Raw genomic sequence first — 24,755 nt, forward strand, 5'->3', positions numbered from 1 at the left:
AACGCGCTTTAAATATCTGGATGCAATAGACTTCGTGATAAAAAATTCAAGGTACATTATATCATTGACAATAATAAAATCAAATTTTAGTTTTTAGGTACACACTGTTAACCACCAATAGATGTTTTAATTAGAATAAGTCATAAATTGTATTCAGCTCGACGTAAGACTTTAATATAGATACAGTTGGTTTAACTTGAATAGAGATTTTAATTATCTATCACATTATATATCTTTTTAGTTGATGTTCATATCGTCTTACGTATATTGTCAACATCAAGGTGACCTTGTTCTATTGTCCCATTAGCCTATCCAGACTTGTTACCACGAACTTACTCACCCCACCCTCGCATAGTTATGAATATTCTTGTTTCACTTGACTAAAGAAACTTTTTTTTAGGAATGTGTGCTTTTATAGATTGGACACTTGTTTGCTATATCAAATAGCGGAGACGGGGTTTCAGCCGGCTGATTTAAGTTATTTCTTTAAATACAGTAAAGCTTGAAATATGTCAGTTTTCACTCTTTAGAATGTTTTTGTAAATAAGTTTTTTATTATAGTTTCCGTGACGTATTCCCAATAAGCGATAGAAACAAAGAAATATACCCTTAATCCCGGTGCCGATAAATTTTGGGCTGTGTGGAACATACTAACAAATCTCAGGTACGATATATGTTTGATACTGGTTGATAACAGCATCAGAGCAACATGATTGTTTTCATTGGAAATGAGACGCAAATATTCAAAGGGGTCAGACAAACTCTAAACCAACTGCGTTCCCTTCACTGAGCCCCTTCAAAGAGGGCCCTGCCTGTTTACCTGTGGAATAACATGCATTTGTATCTGTTAAATTTGTGTGGTAGACAGATTGATATTATTTATACAAAGGCGGGGGGTGATAACGTCTTGCCCCAAACAAATGGGGTTCGCCGACGAGGAGCTCACCAGGTGGCGCGCGTGAATTATGGGTTATAGGTCACGGCCTTATGTCAACATTCGATCTATGATGTAAACATCGTCTGCTACTTCCTGTCGTCTCTAAAGACGCACAATGCCGCAGTATTGCTGTGTACCAAACTGCAAAAACTCAAAAGGTGGGCACACTTTTCCGAAAGATCCAATACTGCGGAAGAGATGGATTGTTGCAATAAAGAGAAATGATCAACATACTGGTAAATTATGGCAACCCGGGGAGCACGATCGTGTTTGTAAAGATCATTTTACCAATGACGACTACACAAGTACACTTCTCGGTAAGAAAAAAAATAAAAACATATATAGGCCCCTACATACATGTTCATCATCTTTGCACTCAGATGCAAAATGCATATATTAAGGTTTTGAATTTAATATTGTTCAATTCCCCATACGAGAATAAATTAGGTTTAGGTCTGTTCAGAAAAAATAATAAATAAAATAACACTCGTCATCCAAAAGATCTCAACTCAGGGCAACTCGATGATAAATTATTTGTTATTATTAGGCCTATCTATGATTTCATGTCAATCCTCCACTCTTGATTAAACTTAGGCTCTAACCTACTACTATGCAGTGTGCATTTTAATATTAAATGCTTGACTATTAATATTAATACATTACAACATTACAATGTATTAATATTAATACATTGTTTTAAATAGAAAATTATCTAACATTGATAAGACATTTTTTCAAATATTTTTTCTCAAAATTGAAGGACTACTTATACTGTTAAATGTTATTATCGTTCACTTTAATCTCAAGCATAAAGGGTTAATACTATTAATAGTGATTTTTGATTTCTATTCTAGGTGAACGCAAAAGATTGAAAAAGGATGCTGTTCCATCATTATTTACATTCAAAAAGTCTGTATGCCCAAGGAGAAAGTTGAGGAGAGTCTTTGAAGCTTCAGTTAACCCGGTAATGTTACAGAATGAAGAGAATGAATTAGTCATCAATGAAATTGTAATTGATCACTCTTGCGTTGATGTTGCAGTGCCTGTTGATTGTGAACCATCCCAAAATCATAATGTTGAAATTCAATGTCACCTTTTGTCAGATATAAATTCTAAGTTCTCCATTGAAAATTTCTGTGAAAATCCAAGAGCCATTAAATATTACTCTGGGTTTAATGATATGCTCATTTTATGTTTTTCTTTAATCTTCTTGGCCCTGTAGTTTTTGATTTAAATTATAAATGTTCTTTGTTGGAACCTAAGGATCAACTTTTCTTAACTCTCATGAAATTAAGACAAGCCAAGGAAGATTTGGAACTCAGTATTTTTTTCAAAGTCAGTGAAAGTACCGTTTCACAACTAATTAATGTATGGATCAATTTTTTATATTTCCAATTAAAAGAAATCAATATTTGGCCCGAAAAATCTATTGTGCAAGAGAATATGCCTAGTAAGTTTAAATCTGCATTTCCTACAACACGTGTAGTACTAGACGCCACAGAAATTCCTATTTCAAAGCCACAGAATGTTGATGCCCAAAGTATGACATTTTCTACATACAAAAATAAAAACACACTGAAAACCATAATCGGTTGTTCACCTCGAGGACTTGTATCATATACTATTCAAAAAAAGTAGGGGATATTTGATGTTGGGGGCATAATACTAAAATATGCAAATGACTACGAAAAAAGTCACTATAGAACCTAACAGAAGAAACATTTCCAGTTACATGTGACGCCCAAACGCACCAATAGCTACCGCATGGAATGCAGGTGATGCTTGGGATCATCATGGGGGTCCAACCCAAGATTTGCACGACTCTGACTTTGAATGTTACAGTCATTGTGGCATTGAATTCCAGGGTGGAAACATCAGTTTAATTGTTTTAGTGACCAGAAAACAAATTTTGATATGCGTCGGCTTACCCAAAATGAAAGGTTACGTGCCCTTGGCATGCTACAGATCGGCACAACACAGGCGGTTGTGGCGCGGACGATGAATGTTTCTCAGTCTGTCATAAGCAGGCTATGGTCCAGATACCGTGATACACAATCTGTACAGGACAGACCACGCTCAGGTCGACCAAGGGCGACAACTCAAGCCCAGGATCGATTTATCCGTACCTTGGCCTTGAGAAATCGTGTCATCACAGCAAATCAGATCAGCGCTCGTCTTCAAACAGACACTGGTGTGAGAGTGAGTGGCCAGACGATTCGGAATCGACTGCATAGGGGTCACCTTCGCGCCCGACGTCCTCGCGTGATCCCTTGTTTGAGAGATCATCACATTCAGGCAAGACGTCGTTGGTGTAGGGATCGTCAACACTAAGATAATCGACGCTGGAGCAATGTGATGTTTTCAGATGAGTCAAGGTTCACTGTTGATTTTTTGGACAGACGTAGGAGGGTGTGGCGTCGTCGAAACGAGCGCTTCCAAGACGTTAACGTCATCAGACATGATCGATTTGGGGGTGGTTCTGTTTTGGTGTGGGGAGGCATCACTGTTGCTGGAAGAACGGCTTTACATGTTGTTGCAGGGCGTGTTACAGGCCAGTACTACCGGGACAACATCTTGGCAGTCCATGTTGTGCCCTTCGCACGACGTCATGGCCGCCGTTTCATCTTCCAGGATGACAACGCAAGATGTCACAGGGCCAGGATCGTTACAGGTTACCTCCAACAACAGAACATCACCACATTACCTTGGCCAGCACTGAGTCCCGACCTCTCCCCCATCGAGCATGTCTGGGACATGCTTGGACAGAGGTTACGTCAACGTCAACAACGTCCTGCCAATGTCCAAGAACTTGCTGCTGCGTTGCAACAGGAATGGGACAATCTGGACCAAAATGACCTTAGACTTCTCATTAGGAGTATGCCACGTCGGATCAATGCTTGTTTGGCAAACAGAGGAGGATTTACCCGTTACTGACTTGGTTGTGATGCTGTAGATATTTTGGTGACCTTGACCCTTTCAGATGACCTTGACCTACCGGGGTCATGTGGACCAAGATGACATTTTGGAAGGTCAAGGTCCAGTGGTCCTGACTTTATTAGATAGGCCCCTAGGGTTCAAAAACCAAAATACTTCCGGGGCCCCTAGCGGGTCAAGGTCACGACTTTTGGTTGGCGATTTTAAAAAATGAAGAACAAATGTTGGGTCAGTCTATTGGGTCACCAAACCCTGGGGCGATCGGAAGACATTTTTGGGGCAAATTTCCCTAGAAAGTGAAATAGCTGAGCATTACAGCGGTGTGGTCTAAGGGCAGATAACTCGCCAATCCCAAATCGGATCCGACGACCTTGAGGTCGTGGCTATTTAAACTAAATTGACCCCTGGGAGTCTCGTGGTGACCTTGGTTTGACAATCAGAGGTCAAGGTTCGAACTGCTATATATGACGTTTCGATAACGTTATGACAATGTTGTGACAACGTTTTAACAACGTTGTGACAACAACCTGTATATGAAGTTTTGATAACGTTGTGACAACGTTGTGACAACAACCTGTATATGACGTTTTGATAATGTTTTGAAGACGTTGTGACAACGTTGTGACCACGTTGTAACAACGCCGTGACAACAACCTGTATATGACGTTTTGATAACGTTGTGACAACGTTGTGACAACGTTGTGACAAAGTTGTAAAACCGCTGACAACAACATGTATATGACGTTTTGATAACGTTGTGACAACAACCTGTATATGACGTTTGAATAACGTTTTGATGACGTTGTGACAACGTTGTGACAACAACCTGTATATGACGTTTTGATAACGTTTTGAAGACGTTGTTACAACGTTGTGACAACGTTGTAACAACGTTGTAACAACGCCGTGACGACAACCTGTATATGACGTTTTGATAACGTTGTGACAACGTTGTGACAACAACCTGTATATGACGTTAGAATAACGTCTTGATGACGTTGTGACAATGTTGTGACAACGTTGTGACAACAACCTGTATATGACGTTTTGATAACGTTTTGATGACGTTGTGACAACGTTGTGTCAACAACCTGTATATGACGTAAATACAACGTCGAATATTGGTCGAAAACACGTTGTACAACGTCACGACCAATATTGACGTTGTCACAATGTTGTAACAACGTTGCGTGCCCGCTGGGTATGCTCATTTTATGTTTTTCTTTAATCTTCTTGGCCCTGTAGTTTTTGATTTAAATTATAAATGTTCTTTGTTGGAACCTAAGGATCAACTTTTCTTAACTCTCATGAAATTAAGACAAGCCAAGGAAGATTTGGAACTCAGTATTTTTTTCAAAGTCAGTGAAAGTACCGTTTCACAACTAATTAATGTATGGATCAATTTTTTATATTTCCAATTAAAAGAAATCAATATTTGGCCCGAAAAATCTATTGTGCAAGAGAATATGCCTAGTAAGTTTAAATCTGCATTTCCTACAACACGTGTAGTACTAGACGCCACAGAAATTCCTATTTCAAAGCCACAGAATGTTGATGCCCAAAGTATGACATTTTCTACATACAAAAATAAAAACACACTGAAAACCATAATCGGTTGTTCACCTCGAGGACTTGTATCATATACTATTCAAAAAAAGTAGGGGATATTTGATGTTGGGGGCATAATACTAAAATATGCAAATGACTACGAAAAAAGTCACTATAGAACCTAACAGAAGAAACATTTCCAGTTACATGTGACGCCCAAACGCACCAATAGCTACCGCATGGAATGCAGGTGATGCTTGGGATCATCATGGGGGTCCAACCCAAGATTTGCACGACTCTGATTTTGAATGTTACAGTCATTGTGGCATTGAATTCCAGGGTGGAAACATCAGTTTAATTGTTTTAGTGACCAGAAAACAAATTTTGATATGCGTCGGCTTACCCAAAATGAAAGGTTACGTGCCCTTGGCATGCTACAGATCGGCACAACACAGGCGGTTGTGGCGCGGACGATGAATGTTTCTCAGTCTGTCATAAGCAGGCTATGGTCCAGATACCGTGATACACAATCTGTACAGGACAGACCACGCTCAGGTCGACCAAGGGCGACAACTCAAGCCCAGGATCGATTTATCCGTACCTTGGCCTTGAGAAATCGTGTCATCACAGCAAATCAGATCAGCGCTCGTCTTCAAACAGACACTGGTGTGAGAGTGAGTGGCCAGACGATTCGGAATCGACTGCATAGGGGTCACCTTCGCGCCCGACGTCCTCGCGTGATCCCTTGTTTGAGAGATCATCACATTCAGGCAAGACGTCGTTGGTGTAGGGATCGTCAACACTAAGATAATCGACGCTGGAGCAATGTGATGTTTTCAGATGAGTCAAGGTTCACTGTTGATTTTTTGGACAGACGTAGGAGGGTGTGGCGTCGTCGAAACGAGCGCTTCCAAGACGTTAACGTCATCAGACATGATCGATTTGGGGGTGGTTCTGTTATGGTGTGGGGAGGCATCACTGTTGCTGGAAGAACGGCTTTACATGTTGTTGCAGGGCGTGTTACAGGCCAGTACTACCGGGACAACATCTTGGCAGTCCATGTTGTGCCCTTCGCACGACGTCATGGCCGCCGTTTCATCTTCCAGGATGACAACGCAAGATGTCACAGGGCCAGGATCGTTACAGGTTACCTCCAACAACAGAACATCACCACATTACCTTGGCCAGCACTGAGTCCCGACCTCTCCCCCATCGAGCATGTCTGGGACATGCTTGGACAGAGGTTACGTCAACGTCAACAACGTCCTGCCAATGTCCAAGAACTTGCTGCTGCGTTGCAACAGGAATGGGACAATCTGGACCAAAATGACCTTAGACTTCTCATTAGGAGTATGCCACGTCGGATCAATGCTTGTTTGGCAAACAGAGGAGGATTTACCCGTTACTGACTTGGTTGTGATGCTGTGGTAACTTTGCTGTTTGACCCCGGGTATCATTTTACCCTTATAATGGCCAGTCTGTGCCTTACTTAGTCTAACGATCATTTGGAATAAATCGATGAATGTGAACTTCATTTCATTTTGTCATTTGTTTCTTCGTCAGTTTCATTAGGTGACTTTAATAACACTTAAAAATCAAATATCCCCTACTTTTTTTGAATAGTATATATCAGTGACAGTTATGGCGGATCAGCTAGTGACAGACAAATAATTGAACGATCCACACTAGTCAATAATAATGGTATGTTTGAATCAAAGGATAGCATAATGGCTGACCGGGGTATTATGGTCCAGGATATCTTTGCATCCAAAAATGTTTTTGTCAACACCCCAACAATGTTGAAAGGCAAGTCGCAACTAGAACCTGAACAAGTCATACATGATCGTCGAATTGCTTCAAAGAGAATTCATGTCGAAAGAGTGATAGGTTTAGGCAAAACCTACAAAATTTTGAAAAAAGATCTGCCTGCCAGCAAACGAGCTCTTGGTTCAAGAATTGTATTTGTATGCTATATGCTATCAAATTTCCGTCCATCAATTGTCAACAGACTTGCCTAATCACATCCCCCCCAATAGATCAAACAAAGAAATCTAGTAGGCCTGTAATATAATAGTGTGTTTATTACTGTAACTACATGTATTTAATATCATAAATAAAGCCTTTTATATAACATAACATATACCTATATTAATAAAAACAATAGTACACAATCTTTGCATTGTACAAGTCTCTTAAAAATACATTATGTAAAATTTAGATAAGAGCCGATTGTTCTTGCTATGATAGTTCAAAAATAGATAATGCAAAATGAATATATTGAAAATTTTATTCAACTTACTTTATTGTAAGCCAAGTTGTCAATGTCTGTAGTTTCGACAAGATGTGTGCATTGATTGTGTACGTTAATAAATGTCTGATAATTTATTATAACATTTAAGGCCAAAAGAAAGACCTGCAATTATAGGTAAATGTAGCACACTTGAGTAATGTATATATAACTTGCCATGAATGATGGTAGCGGCTATTAAAAGAGAAAATCTCTTATTAAAAACTTTCAAGAGATAACACTTCTGTGGAAGCGGACAAGTACCATGCAACCTTTGTTTATCAATATAATAGTCGTGTTCTAATTTTTATATATTGTACATAACACCATTGTTATAAGGCCTTACAAAAAATATTCTGGTTCTCAGACAATCCTGTGTAACCTGAAAAGCACTGCATGACACGTTTTTATTTAAAAATAAAAAAACATGAAAAAAGACTATTTAATTATTGCATATAAATATTTTGCACTCCAGCCACCACCCCCCACCGACTCTGTAGGCTAATTTATCACCAATGTAAGCCTGACACTTTTAAGTGAAACAGGATAATTATACATTCCTATAAACAACATGACATATACTTAGTCAATGGAAATATGTGATGTACATAAGAAGGCATTTGATTTAGCCCAGTAGTGATTTAGTAGAAATTGTAAATATCACCGTTGTTATAAAAGGGATGCTTTATATAAGGTCTTGTTTAATCTGATATCAAATTGATTAATTTTGTTTTACAGAACTGTTGTAATTGTACATATCACCATTGTTATAATTATAAATGAGATGCAATATAAGGTCTTAAATATTTATGATAAAATAATTCAAGCTTAGGCAATAAAGAACCTTTACAATAATCATTGTCAATTTCTATTTTTTCTATATAAAGATCTTTATGTGTAAATATTATAAAAAAACATAACTGGTGTTTAGATAAATAAAGCTGTCCTTGTACCTGAGAATAATATCGACTGTTTCTAGAAAGCCTGACTTTGCTGCTACCATCCAAATATTCCAGATAAGGGAATTATTTTCCCGGAGCAATATTTAAATCCCTTCCTGTATATGGACATTTAATTTCAATTATTTTATTATCATCAATTACTCCATCAGGAGTTGCACCAAGATACGGATAACTTGGGTGCACAAAAACTCCACATTTAGACACAATGAAACCCGTCTTTTCTTCGAAAGATTTGCATGCAACAGTTTCAAATTTAAGACCATGTATTACAGGCGGGCCACTAAGAACAGGTGGAAAACAAATACTTTCACAAAGTTTGTCAATATTTCGTCTTGCAGTCATATGCATAACATCCCCAAATCGAGATGCAGTCAAACGCCACTCCCTGGCATCATGCCATTTTAAACACAAACTTTGTCTCCTTGTAGCTGCCTCTAGCTTTATTGCTTCAGCCTCTTTTATCTGAAAATAACTGTCAACCCAATATTGCGTAAATGGTAACATTAAATAATCATGGTCTTTAACTGCAGTTAAAATATCAGCTTTGGGATATAAAAATTTGACCGTTAAATCAGTTTGTTCTGTAGAGCAGTAGTTGTACACACGGTTCCTAACATCAGCTTCAAAGCCAGGCTTGTTGCGATGCGCTGAAGGACGTGGATCATCTAAACAAGGTTGTTTTGATGCAGGGAAATTCTCTGATTTTACCGGGGATCCTGAAAATAAATCAAAATTTTATTAAAGGGGCATTGACATTAGGTAAGATTAGATAAAGAGCCGACAGTTCTTGATATAATAGTTAACAAATAGATAATGAAAAGGGAATATGTTGAAAATTTCAGTCAAATTACTTCACTCGGAGCCTGCCGATTGGCGACACATTGAGAGTCTAGCTCTGATTGTCATTGTTACAATAATAAATCGCAAAAGTATTTAAATCTATTTAATATCAGAGATATCTGATGGCAATCATGGCATTCATGATTCATTGTGTTGATCTTGGTAGTTAATTAATGTCTAATTAATAATTTATATTACATCTAAGGTCTGAAAAAAGACCTAGGTCTGAAAAAAGACCTTCAATAGGCCGATTTAGCTTAAATAGATAGCTTAAGACAAGGACATGCTATTGCTAAGGAATTACATTGTCAACCAAGGACATACATGTAAGTAAAAATAAAACCCCTAACTCTGTCCCAGATTCCTTGACTAAGAGGGAAATGAAAATTTTGTATCTTAACATATTCTCTTACCTTCATATTGCCTTTTTGGCATGTGGAAAGATTGCAAATTCTCAGTACAACTTCTCTTGATTTTACACTGCCCATCTTCAATGAATTTAACCAGCATCAGTAAAACTGCAGCCAGATGTTTGCAGGTTCCATGTGGGCCTTTACCAGCAGGACATTCACAGTGACTATTTACAATTTCACCACTACTTTTTTCAACGCTGAGTTTATAGTTGTAAGTTAACTGTAATAAAATACATAAGTTTCATTTGAGCCGATTTTCTTAATACTATATGGATATTCAATAATGATGTGCCAGATATTATATTTAGGAAATTGAATGATTCCTTTACATGAGCTGCAGCCTGTAAGTCTACTAATCAATCTATACATGTATACATACAATAAAAGTAATAAAGTATCTCTTGCAAAGAAGAATATCTCTATCAATGGTCATAAGAAATACATCAGGAGTAATTTCAGAATATCTGATCATTTTTTTTTTTACCAGAAATCTAATTGCTGTTTACTAAAAATGCGATGCAGATATGTGATTGGCATGATTGACAGAGATAGGCTTTTAATATCTAGCCAATAAAACAGGAAACAAAATTCCCTGATCAGCTCACCAGTTCTCCCTATTAAATTATAACATAAATAAAGATTTAAGCTCACAAATTACCTTCTTTTTCATTGCAGCAGCAACAATTCCTGTAAAGTAAATACAAGTATCTATTTCACATAAACTGCATGCAGAAACTCGATCACTTTCCATCAACTTCTCTCCTTTCTGCAGTGCTTTTAAATCATTGGCCATCCCATGATCAGATACCATTCTGTATTTAAAATAACCATCTATTTGACATCTATCAACTTTTGGTAACGTTGATCTGTGTTCAGATACAAGTTGTCGAAATCCTGAACTAGGCCACTGTGGAATTGTGTACTCAGGAAGATGGATAACAGGATTTCTAAAGTTATCATTTTTATCATAGGCATCTAACCTTAAAAAAATAAGAATATTATTAATTTTACTAGAACACATAATATACATTGTCTTAAAATTTAATATAGAACACAAGGCTTCTATAAACACCACAAAGCAAGTCAATCACCACTTGGAATTTAGAACAAAGTTTATAATAATAGGCCTATCTATATAATATTAATAATAATATACGGTAATCAGCATGCTATCTACATGCATACACAAATAATTGTACTTCAGGAGTGTTAGGACTATATTAAATCTCTCATCAAGCTGAATGCAGAAATCCAGGATACTGTGACACAACAGAATACTAGGCCTATAGGCTAAGTTTTCTTATTTCAAGCTAAGATATACACTGACAACAGTGTCTCTGAGAGTCTGAGTCAGTGTAATAACTTCCATGTTATTGTTAGTTAAAATAGGCCTAGTTAATGAATTAGGCCTATTCAGATTTAAAACTTTTGTGGGCTTGCCTAGGCTAGTTGATATGCTATAGGCCTAGATAGATAAGATAGGCTAAGGCCTAGCTCGAGTAGCTACGACCTGTGTGAAAATCAATAAATTACACTACCGACAATGTGAGTAATGCCAAATCAGTACCTATACCTACGGGTGTAATTTGTTTGTTTCTAAATGCCGACGAATGAACGTCCGAACCGCTTATAAACTTGAAAGTGGGTCGAAGGTTTGTGAAGCCATAGATGATAGATAATAACAACGTATAATAGGCCTAATTATCTATGGCGAAGCGCACGAACATAAGGCAGTCGCTGGAATGGGAACAGGGCTTAATTAGGTTATTATAGGCTAATGTTTACTCGATGACACTTACCTCTCAATAAGTGCCTCTTTTCTGCCCGTTGTCCTTGCACCTCGTTTAGCTAACTCGTCTTTCAATTTTCCAACAGTAAATCGACCGTAATTATTTTCCGCCATGATTTTGCCGTCTGCTGTGAAAGAGTAACCCATAATCCAGTGGCGCCACCTGAGAATCAGTGCGCGAGCGGACAACCCCATTGCAAAAGAAACCAGGAAGTTTCGGAGAGCGATATTTCGTAATCAGTGTGTTTTAGTGGTGGGGGAATAAATAGAGGCGAAATATGCCGAAAAACGAATTTGACAAAAATCAAAAAATGTATTTTTCAAATGTATGGCGCCGGGCATTTCTTTCAAAATGCCTGTCAAATTTAAAATGGCATTTTCCGACAAGACCAGCGATAATCTCGTAAGATATGACTTTTACTATGTCTTTTAAATGGTTTTCGACCTCTCTTAAAGGTCACGGCCGAAGTCGTGAAACGCACCGTCGGGGGCCTGTCTCCCCCAGAAAATTTATAGAAATTTCAAGCCGGAAAACGCGTTGTCTTGCCAGGCCGTGGACCTGAAAGTGGTCCATTTTAATGAAGACATCTGAACTCCAATCAACAAATCAATCAATCAGGCTGTTTTCGTTGCATTCACATGACACCAGACGTGTCACTGATGAAACAAATATGCCCGAAGCAAATGTCGCTGTTAGTGCGACCCATTTGTGACAATTTCTAGGTCCCAAATATTAGCGATTTAGCTCCTTTAAAAGCGAATGCAAGTTAAATATGTTTAATATAGAGCAAAGCTCTTTTCCGGTAACACAGGAGCGAAATTGAAAATGTCACCCACAGACTGTTGATTAAAAAAAATTTCAGACCGGAACCGGATACACTGAGCAAAACAGGCAGTGCGCATGTCAACTTACCAAATCTCGACCAAACGAGATCACGTAACTAACAAAAATAATTCTACACACCAAAAAATTTGTACAAAATTTATATACAATCACAAGTCATAAGCCACAGTGGTTCAGTGAGTATAAGGTGTTGGCCGAGAAATTTCAACTGCATTTTCCGGCATAGTTCCCACTTGTCGGTAGTCTTGGATATGGCAAGGGATAATTGGGTACAAGCCGGGAATCGAAAGAGAGAGAGAGAGAAATGGGGTTTAACGTCCACTTGACACAAACTAGGTCATTTCGGGATTAACATATGGTTTAATTTTATTTCAATAATTCGTTGCGCATAGGGGTCTTTAGCAGTGGGAGGAAACCGGAGGTCCCGGAGAAAACCCACAAGATTGGACAGGCGACCCTACTCCTTGTCACGTACAACCGGGGATTCGAAACCACGCCAGTTGACTCAATGACAGGCCGTATGATACAGCACGCACGTGCTTACCATTCGGTCATCCACCACCCCCTCCCCCATTCCCGGAATCGAAACCATCCCCACTGCGTTCACTTAGAAGAAGCCTTGACAATTGAATTATTTGACTCAATGACAGAAATGAAATGAAATGAAATGAAATGGGGTTTAACGTCCTACTGTTTTGCTCCGAACTGGGCTAATGAAGACGGGCATACGCCATACAGTGTGCTATGAGGGTAATTTTGCCCGGACAGCGGCACTACGGCCTACTCTTATATCGAATTCCAACTGTCAAGGGATCTATTACGTGCACGCCAATGTGTACACGGGACCTCGGTTTTTCGTCTCATCCGAATGACTAGACAGCTGTCCTTGTCAGGCCCTCCGTTCTGCATCACTGACAAGGGGGAACCACGCCGGAAAATCTGGATGAACTTTCTCGGCCAATGCAGGGATCGAACACCCGACCTCCAGGCTAGCGAGCCAGCGCCTTACCCACTTAGCCACCGTGATCCCACTCAATGACAGACTTCCTGATCAAATGTGTGCGTGTTAATCATTGCCCCCCCCCCCCCCCCCGGGTTCCCGTTAAAGAACCCTTGACAGTTGAAATATTTTATATAAGAGTAGGGTGTAGGGCAGAATCACTCTAAGAACACAGAAAAGTAGGATACTAAACCGTATTTCATTTCATAAGCAAGGGAAAGTCACCTTTATGTAGGTCAAGGTTTTTTGTAATTCTGGGTGTATTTGATCTACATTTGGTTTCTAGTAATGCCTATTAAATACTTTATGATTTCTGACCAAATTCTAAGTGATTTATATGCCACTTTACTTGCTATATTATACATACATTTCTGAAGAGAATTAAAATCTAATTGTGTTTTGGAAGAAAATTTAACATTAATAACAAAAAATAAATATTTAAAAATTGGGTCAAATGCATTCTTTCCCAGAAGTATAAAATAAATTGATGCTTGGGTTTTCTTGTTGTTATCATACAGCAAATACTCTTTCAATGGTGTTCCAGCCTAAAAAATAAAAAGTAGGAGATAAGAATACTTTCTATGGTTCACAACGTTTAAATAAACAATTTATTTTGCCACATCGAGACCGAGTCTCTATTTGGTTTCAACTTTGCGTAACGCTTATTGTGTCTTGTCCAGTTACAGACCCAGGCAGATTATTATGCTCAAATCAAATGAGTTAGAAGTCAGAAAAAAGTCTTGAGATTTGGGACTGAAGTCTCATAATAGGTCAACTATTCACCCTTTCATACATGTATTGTCTGCAAATCCAGATTCCCTACTACATCATGGCAGCACCTATTTACTTGGCAATGTCTAATTATTTTTGGACCCATTCTTATTTTATTTCCATTGACAACAAATTGGATATTACCCTTTAAAATCTACTGAAATCTATTTGAAAGTAAAATACTGTCCATCATTATTTTACTGCTATTTACTGTAAAAAATACACATACATGTAGGGCCTATCGCAACTTGAAGGAAATCAATGGATGTGATTGGCAAAAATCAAGCATGCCAAGTACTTGAAACAGCAGAGTCCTAGGCATTGCCCCAAGAAGAATAACTAGATTACCAAGCAAGTGTATAGAAGTACTTCCTGATTAAAAATACAAATATATATGTTACTTACATTTTGCGTGTTTTCCCCTTGTCAGTGATACAGGACGGAGGACCTGACAAGGACAGCTGTCTAGTCGTTCGGATGGGACGAAAAACCGAGGTCCCGTGTACACATTGGCGTGCACGTAAAAGATTCCTTGGCAATTGGAATTCGTTATAAGAGTAGGCTGTAGCGCCGCTGCCCGGGCAAAATTCCCTTCATAGCACACTGTATGACGTATGCCCGTCTTCATTAGCCCAATTTATGAGCAAAACAGTAGGATGTTAAACCCCATTTCATTTCATTTTCAAAATTATAAAATAATTTGATGGCTTAATATTCAAAAGGTACAGTCCTTCATGTTTATAAAATTGTACGGGAGCCATAAAAAGCTCCTGATACCTTGAATATATGCAGTTTAAAAGTAAACAAAAATCTCAATATTTAGGAGAGAGAGAGAGAAATGGGGTTTAACGTCCATCCACCCCCCCCCCCCCACCAAGTGTATAGAACCAGTTCCTGATTTAAAAAGCAAATATGCATGGTACTTACATAGTCTTTGTCTGATAAGCAAGATCTGTGAGAAAACGTCTCCACAATATCAATAGCCCTTTCCAACTTGATCTTCCGAGGTGGGTAACTGAAAAAAAAATGGCAATGTATTAGTTGGCTTAAATTGACTAGACAGTTTTGATTAATTAAAAAAATGTTAATTTAATTACATTTGTTTTGTTTCATGTGTTGGTTTGCTTTGCCACAGATGAGACAGTGATATCTACATATAACTAAGATTCTGTCTCTGCTCATACATGACGTGTACAGTTTTACTATACTAAACTGAATTTTAGATTTCAAAATAGCATAACAATCTTTTCTATTAGAATTGAATAGTTACCCACCAAGAAAAAGCTGCTCTATCATCATTTTTTCCAGCCATTTCTTCTTCAATTTTTTTCTTTTATAATTTCTTTTGTTATTACATGATCTTTTTCTGGGTGATTTGCATATACATCCAATATTTAAAGTGAAAAAATAAATACATGATATGTAATTTACGATTAAAGCTACCTTACCATATATACAAACTGTGTGATATTAAATTGAAACTAATGTATCTATATGTATCAAAAGTTTTAATCCCAAGGAACTACCAAGCCGTAAAAGTCTATCTTAATAATCCTTGTTTGTCACATGGTTTCACTGTCGCAGTAATTAGAAGACGGCCATGGTGACTGAGTAAATTAGGTGCTGGCACACTAGCATGGAGGCCACAGGTTATCTCTTGGGGTTGACCGAGAAAGCTCATCTTGATTTTGCAGAGTGGTTTCCCCTGAGATCCAATGTACACATTGGCGTACACATAAAAGTTCTCTTGGCAGTTTGAATTCGGTATGAGAGTAGGCCATAGTGTCGCTGCCCAGACAAACATTTTCACTTAGCACAATGCATTAGACCAGTCGCAGCTGACCAGTAGGACGTTGTCTTTAAACCCCATTTCATTTCAGGTAATCTAGTATTTTTCTAGTAAGATTGAAGTCTCTCTACTTTCTTTATATACTATTCAAAAAAAGTAGGGGATATTTGATTTTTAAGTGTTATTAAAGTCACCTAATGAAACTGACGAAGAAACAAATGACAAAATGAAATGAAGTTCACATTCATCGATTTATTCCAAATGATCGTTAGACTAAGTAAGGCACAGATTGACTATTATAAGGGTAAAATGATACCCGGGGTCAAACAGCAAAGTTACCACAGCATCACAACCAAGTCAGTAACGGGTAAATCCTCCTCTGTTTGCCAAACAAGCATTGATCCGACGTGGCATACTCCTAATGAGACGTCTAAGGTCATTTTGGTCCAGATTGTCCCATTCCTGTTGCAACGCAGCAGCAAGTTCTTGGACATTGGCAGGACGTTGTTGACGTTGACGTAACCTCTGTCCAAGCATGTCCCAGACATGCTCGATGGGGGAGAGGTCGGGACTCAGTGCTGGCCAAGGTAATGTGGTGATGTTCTGTTGTTGGAGGTAACCTGTAACGATCCTGGCCCTGTGACATCTTGCGTTGTCATGCTGGAAGATGAAACGGCGGCCATGACGTCGTGCGAACGGCACAACATGGACTGCCAAGATGTTGTCCCGGTAGTACTGGCCTGTAACACGCCCTGCAACAACATGTAAAGCCGTTCTTCCAGCAACAGTGATGCTTCCCCACACCATAACAGAACCACCCCAAAATCGATCATGTCTGATGACGTTAACGTCTTGGAAGCGCTCGTTTCGACGACGCCACACCCTCCTACGTCTGTCCAAAAAATCAACAGTGAACCTTGACTCATCTGAAAACATCACATTGCTCCAGCGTCGATTATCCCAGTGTTGACGATCCCTACACCAACGACGTCTTGCCTGAATGTGATGATCTCTCAAACAAGGGATCACGCGAGGACGTCGGGCGCGAAGGTGACCCCTATGCAGTCGATTCCGAATCGTCTGGCCACTCACTCTCACACCAGTGTCTGTTTGAAGACGAGCGCTGATCTGATTTGCTGTGATGACACGATTTCTCAAGGCCAAGGTACGGATAAATCGATCCTGGGCTTGAGTTGTCGCCCTTGGTCGACCTGAGCGTGGTCTGTCCTGTACAGATTGTGTATCACGGTATCTGGACCATAGCCTGCTTATGACAGACTGAGAAACATTCATCGTCCGCGCCACAACCGCCTGTGTTGTGCCGATCTGTAGCATGCCAAGGGCACGTAACCTTTCATTTTGGGTAAGCCGACGCATATCAAAATTTGTTTTCTGGTCACTAAAACAATTAAACTGATGTTTCCACCCCGGAATTCAATGCCACAATGACTGTAACATTCAAAGTCAGAGTCGTGCAAATCTTGGGTTGGACCACCATGATGATCCCAAGCATCACCTGCATTCCATGCGGTAGCTATTGGTGCGTTTGGGCGTCGCATGTAACTGGAAATGTTTCTTCTGTTAGGTTCTATAGTGACTTTTTTCGTAGTCATTTGCATATTTTAGTATTATGCCCCCAAAATCAAATATCCCCTACTTTTTTTGAATAGTTATATGTTTGATTCTGGTTATGTTTGATTCTGGTTGAGAACAGCATGAGAGCAACATGATTGTTTTCATTGGAGATGAGACGCAAATATTCAAAGGGGTCAGACAAACTCTAAACCAACCGCGTTCCCTTCACTGAGTCCCTTCAAAGGAGGCCCTGTCTGTCTACCTGTGGAATAACATGCATTTGTATCTGTTAAATTTGTGTGGTAGACAGATTGATATTATTTATATAACGTCTTACCCCAAACAAATTGCAAAAGAAACCATGAAGTTTCTGAGAGCGATATTTCGTAATTAGTGTGCTTTAATATATATATAGAGAATCAGCAAGCAAAGGTGCACAGTTGGTGCCCATGGGGATACCTACCACTAGCTGATAAATTTCCCCTCCAAATTCAACAAAGATATTATCAATTAAAAAATCCAACATCTGAATTATCTTGTTGGCGGTGAATTTATTTTTAGAATCACTATGGTTCTGAAGTTACGCCAAATTAAATTCTGTTAATCATGTCATTTTGCCATGGCCGATTTTGAGTGTGATTTTGTCTGACATTCTTCGGGAATTATCGAGAGCGCTATATCGTAATCAGTGTCTTTCAGTGGTGGTAAGATAAATAATTTATTTTTAAATTCCTCAAACACAGAGTCGGTTATGCAAGCGAAGTGTGTCGAAAAATCGAATTTGACAAACATCAATTTAAAAATGTATTTTTCATTTGATGGCGGGCATTTCTTTCATAACTGCCAAATTAAAAAAAAAATGAAAAATAAAACCCCATTAATTTGGTAATAAAAGGGCAGCGATAATCTCAAAAAATTAATTTCGAGAATCGGGAGATGTGTTCGTCGACGTCAACGGACAACACTGCAAGAATTAGCCGTCGCACTGCAAGAGGAGTGGGTCAGATTGCCCCAAATCGTGACTGGACAGTTCATTAAGAGCATGCCACGACGAATTGCTGAATGCCTGAGGATTGGTGGAGCAATTAATCATTTTTAAGACAAAAATCAAAAACGTTCATTTTCACTTTTGACGGTGTATCTATTTGCGAGTGAAGAAGTAAAGCTTGAAAACAGGTTGGTCTATCACAATGAATAACATACATGTAATTCTTGGTCACAACCATTAAAGGCTCAATACCACTCTTGTTGTAACTGAATAATATGCCCCAATCTTTATTCTGGTCAACAAATTGTACTATTTTACAATATTTCAATTAATTGATGATACAATTTTCATCTTAACACACCTAATTTAAAAATTTTGAAAAATTCAACATAATGGTTTGAAACGTCGAACGTAAACCTTTTCAAATGAAACTTCGATTTAAAAATATTTTCGAACCCTCTGGACTATTAAAATAGGATGTAATGGATAATTTAGACAACAGGTAGGACACTTAAACATCTAGTACTTAGATAGAGATATTATTTATTTTCTGGAGCTTTCAAGCCAGCAAGAGTGTTATTGTCCCTTTAAGAGAAAGATGGAAATTACCTGATTTATTACAATTTTATCTAAGCACTCTACATCATTTGGGTCAACAGCAGATGATTCAATTCCTTCAAGCTTTTCATTGCATGAATTCAGGGTACTCCTTACTTTGGACGTTTTGAGCTAAAAGAGTAAAATAATGATTTATTTATTGATCACAAAATATGATAGAAACTAGAAATACACTGTAAGGAATTTAATCATCTAGGGGCATGAATTACTTATTCAACAAGTCATGCATTAGTGAATCAATTACAACATTACATGCCAATATCGAAAGCAGTCGAGAGCTTTTGGGACTGGGATAAACTAACATTTCAAGTTTCGTCAAAATCGGACAAGAATTGTGAACTGTAGAGAGTCCACCAAAAAATTGTGGACGGACGGACAGGGGCAACGACAATATACGTCCACATGAAAATGTGGGCGTATAAAAAGCGAATAAAATAATATCACATCGACAATGACAGATAATACCCACGGAATAAAACATCTAGAGAGTGAGGCGCCAATTTCAGCAAAGTCATACCTGTAAATGAGGAGGCAGATTGAAAATAGTGGGGGCTACTCCTTCTCTCAGGCGAGTTATTTGGCCTGTTCGGTCAAAACAAGCATCTTCAAAATGCTTGCTGCACACAAGGCTGTATTTAGACGGTTGTTTCATCCTCTTACAGTTGCGAATCCATACACGCAAAAGATCTGGATTTTTTTCAGCACTTGGAAACCTGACAATTAAAAAAGAAAATTAATTTCACCTTCGGCGACAGCTGTCAAGATCCTCAATTCTTTACTGTTTCATTATTTATTAAAAAATGCGATGGTCAGCTCATTAAATGAGTCATTTATACTAAAAATGGAGGATTTTCGATTATTGCTGGTACAAAAAAAAGAAGAAAATCCAAGTCTGACTGAAAGCCATGATCAATCATTGATCGTCTGGCGGTCAGCTTTTGTTTATTGTGAGTTTGTGTCATTTTGAGAGAAGCCTAATTTGCTGTATCATTACAGTACCGGGACTGTACAGCACAGTGGACGCTTACGGCTTGCCCCGGGATCCATTCTCTTGATATAGGCCTATTGTTTATTTTTTTTTATAAACGTCTCTGTAGTGTATCCGCAGGTTTGTGTGATGGTGAGGTCCTCCTTCAAACTTCAACTTCAATGAAATACTCTGTCGGCTAATAATAACTTATAATACACTTACTTGTGACGCCTTCCGCTCGGCTCTGTGGATTCTTGTACGTGGTACAATTTATTGCATAGCATTGGGGTCCTTTTGAAGCCATTGCGAAAAAACAAAATACATGAAATCTACGCTTATGCCCGTATACTTAGTACTTCCTGTTTACATAGACTACAACTTTCAAGATGGCGGCGCGTTGTGACGTTACTGATGATGCGCACTTGGCTTTGTGGCCTATCTAGTCTTTATAGGATATCTGTGGTCGTAACTTTCCCTATACAGGGCTTTGGTCGCAAGCAAAGCCGTATATAGATAAAGTTGCGACAACTGTGAAGCCAGGAATTTCATATGACGTCATGCTAATGTTACGGGGGGTCCATTCTCTAGTTGTAGAAAAAACCACACCAAGGGTTCGATTCAACGGTTTATTCAGATATAACAGAAACCCTGAAATACATAATAAATAAGACTAAATATATATAATAATACATATGTTGAATTGATAAAATCTATATCTATACCCCATTACAAATTAATAATAGCATCATAACTTTAGTAGTAGAAATATACATACTAGATACATGCTACATAGGCCTATCTATAAATCCATTTTACTTAGTCACTTAAACACGATCTTAAATACTGCCTATATAATTAACTTCATCCTGCTAACTTGTATGACAGCTACAAGTTAAAGTATATGTATGTAATAATACCAATCTAAATAATCTAAATAACTAAACACTTAATAAGTAGCTTACCCTAGAGAGGGGTTTTGCTGGCTAGACAGACTGTCAAAGGTGAAGTACCTTTGAAGTATCTGTAATAAAATATATGAATGTGTGAATATGCAATAGATGTTTTAAAGTATATTTGAATGAAAGTGGTGAAATGTATACTATACTAACTATAAACCATTACTAAACCCAAGGAACTTTACATTTTACTAAAAATCCAATATATCTGACACTATATGTCCAACATGACCAAGACTTTGAAAACTAGGATAAAACTACATAAAACCATATATAATACATACCCTACCTGGCAATCACTGGAACTATTGAATACTTTAATCTAACTTCTATATAAACTATATTAGAAATGAAATATCTAAAACTAGCTAATTAAACTATGACTATACAGAAATAAGTTGCAATATGGAGAACTGAAAATAGTCAACCTATTGCCTCAAACTCTATTACCTAAGTGTCCAAACATTCCCTGGATACCAAATCACCTGACCACAATATACTCAGGTTCAAAGGTTAAAACCAAGACAAGATACCAAAAGTGAGAAGAAACTCACTCTAACTTAAGATAGTGGATAGAAAGTCGATAGAAACACAGGATAGCTAAAGCTAGTGAAGTGGAACATATTATCTAACATTTAAAACTTAGTATTGGTGACTTTAAAATATTCCCCAATAAAATCACTCTCCCACATACTTCCCCCCTAATGCAAATGTTGTCCCCGACATTAACCATATTCGACATCCGATCACAATATGACCTGGCCGTCGCCAACACCAGCTAAACTAAAATACATCCGGAAACAAGGACTTGCATAAACCTGGCAACATAGTTAGTACGACCTGCAACCTATCTGGTGACAAACTCATGAAATCTGGTGGTAACAGCGATCTTGCCAGTTCAGCACGCAACTGTAGGGTAGAAGGTACCGAAGATGCTGGTTGCTGTGACATGACATAATCTTCATACCGGAGCGGTTGTTTTCTTTCTCTTCCCGATCTTCTAGGCTCCGGGTCATCTGGCTGTGAATTTTCCTCTGACACTTCAGAAACAGCTGAGTCTGGTGGTTCAGGCCTGCTTCCACCATCTTGAACACTGGTGTCGATCTCAGCTTGTCCTTTGTTCCCATCGTGTACCTCAGTGGTGCTAGCAGGTTGCAAGTAGGTTGCATCCTCCACTAAGTACACCTCATCTTCTTCACTACTGGATGACTCTTCCGGTTCTGGTATTACCTTTGGTTGTCTAGTTCTTGGTCGTGGTACTGGTTTTGTTCTAGTGTTGACATCTGGTGAAATTTCCGGTAACGTACTGATGGGTAAAAGATGGTTCCTGTGTAATGTCCTTTTCCGACCATTTCCACCAATCGCTTGTAGTTCGTAAACCGGTATGTCCTTGTTTGGCTGTCTCAAAATCTTATATGGCTTATCCTCCCATTTATCTGCTAGCTTGTGTCTGCCCTCTGGAAAAACTAGGCGTTTCACTAAAACACAATCCCCTGGTTCCAACACATTTATCCTGGCTCTTAGGTTGCATTTTTTCCGCTGAAGTTCCTGCGTATCCTCCCTAAAAGCTGATGCTGTAAGATATGCGTGTTCCAGCTTTTCCTTCAGAGATCCAACATACGAGTTGTAGTTTCCTTTGGCCTCTGTACTATCCACAATTCCTAGCATAACATCAACAGCTAAGGTTGGTTTCCTTCCGAACATCAATTCGTACGGTGAATATCCTGTTGATGAATGTCTTGTACAATTGTATGCGTGGATGAGTGGAGCAACGTAAGATTTCCAGTCCGACTTCTGTTCAGGATGCAAAGTTCCGAGCATATTCAGCAAAGTCCGATTGAACCGTTCACATTGTCCGTTCCCTTGTGGATGGTATGGTGTTGTTCTAGACTTTTCGATCCCAGTCAACTGGCACAATTCCTTGATGATTTTTCCCTCGAACTGCTGTCCTTGATCACTATGTAGCCGTTGAGGGATCCCATAGTGCACGATAAAGTTGTCAAATAATGCCTTGGCAGTTGTTTTTGCTGTGGTGTTCCTAACTGGCACTGCTTGGGTATATTTGGTGAAATGGTCAGTGATGACTAATATACTATCATAGCCTCCTTTCGCCTCTTCCACACACATGTAGTCCATGCAGACCAATTCCATCGGTTGACCGGTTTTGATGTTGACCAAAGGACAGGTTGATGGTAAAGCCTTCCTACGCACACACCGAGGACAGTTTCGTATATACTCCTCTATCTGAAACGTCATTTTGGGCCAGTAGAACCTTTCTTGAGCTAAACCTATAGTTCGATCTCTTCCCTGATGTCCTAGGTCGTCATGGACTCCGACAATCGCCAAACGTCTGTAGGCTTCAGGCAAAACCAGTTGTAAAATCTCAACTCCTGCCACCATTGTGCGCCTATACAGGGTACCAGACTTAAGAACGAAGTGTTCATAATGGCGGTACAATGCAGCTTCTTCTGGTGATCCTGTTTTTGTCCTAGCTGGTCTTCCATTCAGGATGTCATTGCGGAGTTGCCGAAGTAATGGGTCTTCACCCTGTCTCCTTTCCCACTCTCCTAGGCTAACAATGGGAGTTGTTAAAGTCATCATGTTTGGTGATACTTGGTGTGACATGCTGACGGTTTGGATGTAGCCTTCATCAGTGTCACTATTTCGGATTGCTTCCATCACATCTGAGCTCACTTCCTGGTAATCATTTTCAGTCATCCTGCTTAAAGCATCTGCATCCATATTTTTCCTTCCAGCACGATACTTTATCGAAAAGTTGTAGTTGGATAGGGCAGCAAGCCAACGGTGTCCAGTGGCGTCCAACTTTGCCGTGGTCAGGATGTAGGTGAGAGGATTATTATCCGTGAAAACTGTGAAGTTGTTGTTGAACAGATATTGGTGAAATTTATCTGTGACAGCCCATTTCAGTGCCAGATACTCAAGCTTGTGAGCTGGATAATTCTTTTCAGCTTTGGTTAGGCTCCTACTCGCATATGCAATGACTCGTTCAAATCCATCCTGCTTCTGGTAGAGTACTGCTCCTAGCCCAACTCCACTGGCATCTGTATGTAGGATGAACGGTTGAGTAAAATCTGCGTAGGCAAGTACTGGTGGCTGAACTAATGATGTTTTGAGGTTTTGGAACGCCTCTTTCTGAGCTTCCTCCCATTTCCACTCTTTCTTCTGTTTCTCCTTCACTGCTCTCCCCCTCTTTTTCACAGTTGGTCCTCCAACCAGTAGGTCATTCAAAACCTTTGCTGTCTTGGAAAAATCTTTGATGAATCTCCGATAGTAGCCCACAAAACCCAAAAACTTCCTTAGTTCATCTACGTTGGTTGGAACTGGCCAGGATTCAACCTTATCCGTCTTCTTCGGATCTGTGGTTATTCCGTCTTCAGATACAATATGGCCTAGATAGCGTACTTTTTCCTGGAAGAACTCACATTTTTTTGGTGCCAGCTTGATTCCATGCTCCCTGAGTTTTGTGAATACCTGTGTCAGTCTTTCGATGTGTTCTTCATAAGTCCTACTGAA

General features: G+C 39.0%; 1 protein-coding gene and 1 long non-coding RNA gene across 2 annotated transcripts; both read right to left on the bottom strand.

Moving 5' to 3' along the window:
- Nucleotides 1-7,477: 7,477 nt before the first annotated feature.
- On the bottom strand, nt 7,478-11,945 carry LOC126807882 (uncharacterized). Its single transcript, XM_050532747.2, has 4 exons — nt 11,721-11,945; nt 10,580-10,901; nt 9,922-10,141; nt 7,478-9,384 (listed from the first exon to the last, which is right to left on the bottom strand). The coding sequence occupies exons 1-4, from the start codon at nt 11,903-11,905 to the stop codon at nt 8,732-8,734; spliced, it is 1,380 nt and encodes a 459-aa protein (XP_050388704.1). The 5' UTR covers nt 11,906-11,945; the 3' UTR covers nt 7,478-8,731.
- A 3,735-nt stretch (nt 11,946-15,680) lies between these two features.
- Nucleotides 15,681-20,139, bottom strand: LOC130014363 (uncharacterized). Its single transcript, XR_008789344.1, has 3 exons — nt 20,039-20,139; nt 19,287-19,406; nt 15,681-15,691 (listed from the first exon to the last, which is right to left on the bottom strand). It is a non-coding gene; the product is annotated as an uncharacterized LOC130014363 (long non-coding RNA).
- Between the last annotated feature and the right edge of the window lie 4,616 nt (nt 20,140-24,755).

This window comes from Patella vulgata, chromosome 9 (genome assembly GCF_932274485.2).
Source record: "Patella vulgata chromosome 9, xgPatVulg1.2, whole genome shotgun sequence".
NCBI lineage: Eukaryota > Metazoa > Mollusca > Gastropoda > Patellidae > Patella > Patella vulgata.

Excerpts from the sequence above, each read along its gene's own strand:
- LOC126807882 (XM_050532747.2), bottom strand. The coding sequence starts at position 11,905 with ATGGGGTTGTCCGCTCGCGCACTGATTCTCAGGTGGCGCCACTGGATT. Across the intron at positions 10,902-11,720 it reads AAAGAGGCACTTATTGAGAG|GTTAGATGCCTATGATAAAA; the intron begins GTAAGTGTCATC and ends TATTTTTTTAAG. Across the intron at positions 10,142-10,579 it reads CTGCTGCAATGAAAAAGAAG|TTAACTTACAACTATAAACT; the intron begins GTAATTTGTGAG and ends ATTTTATTACAG.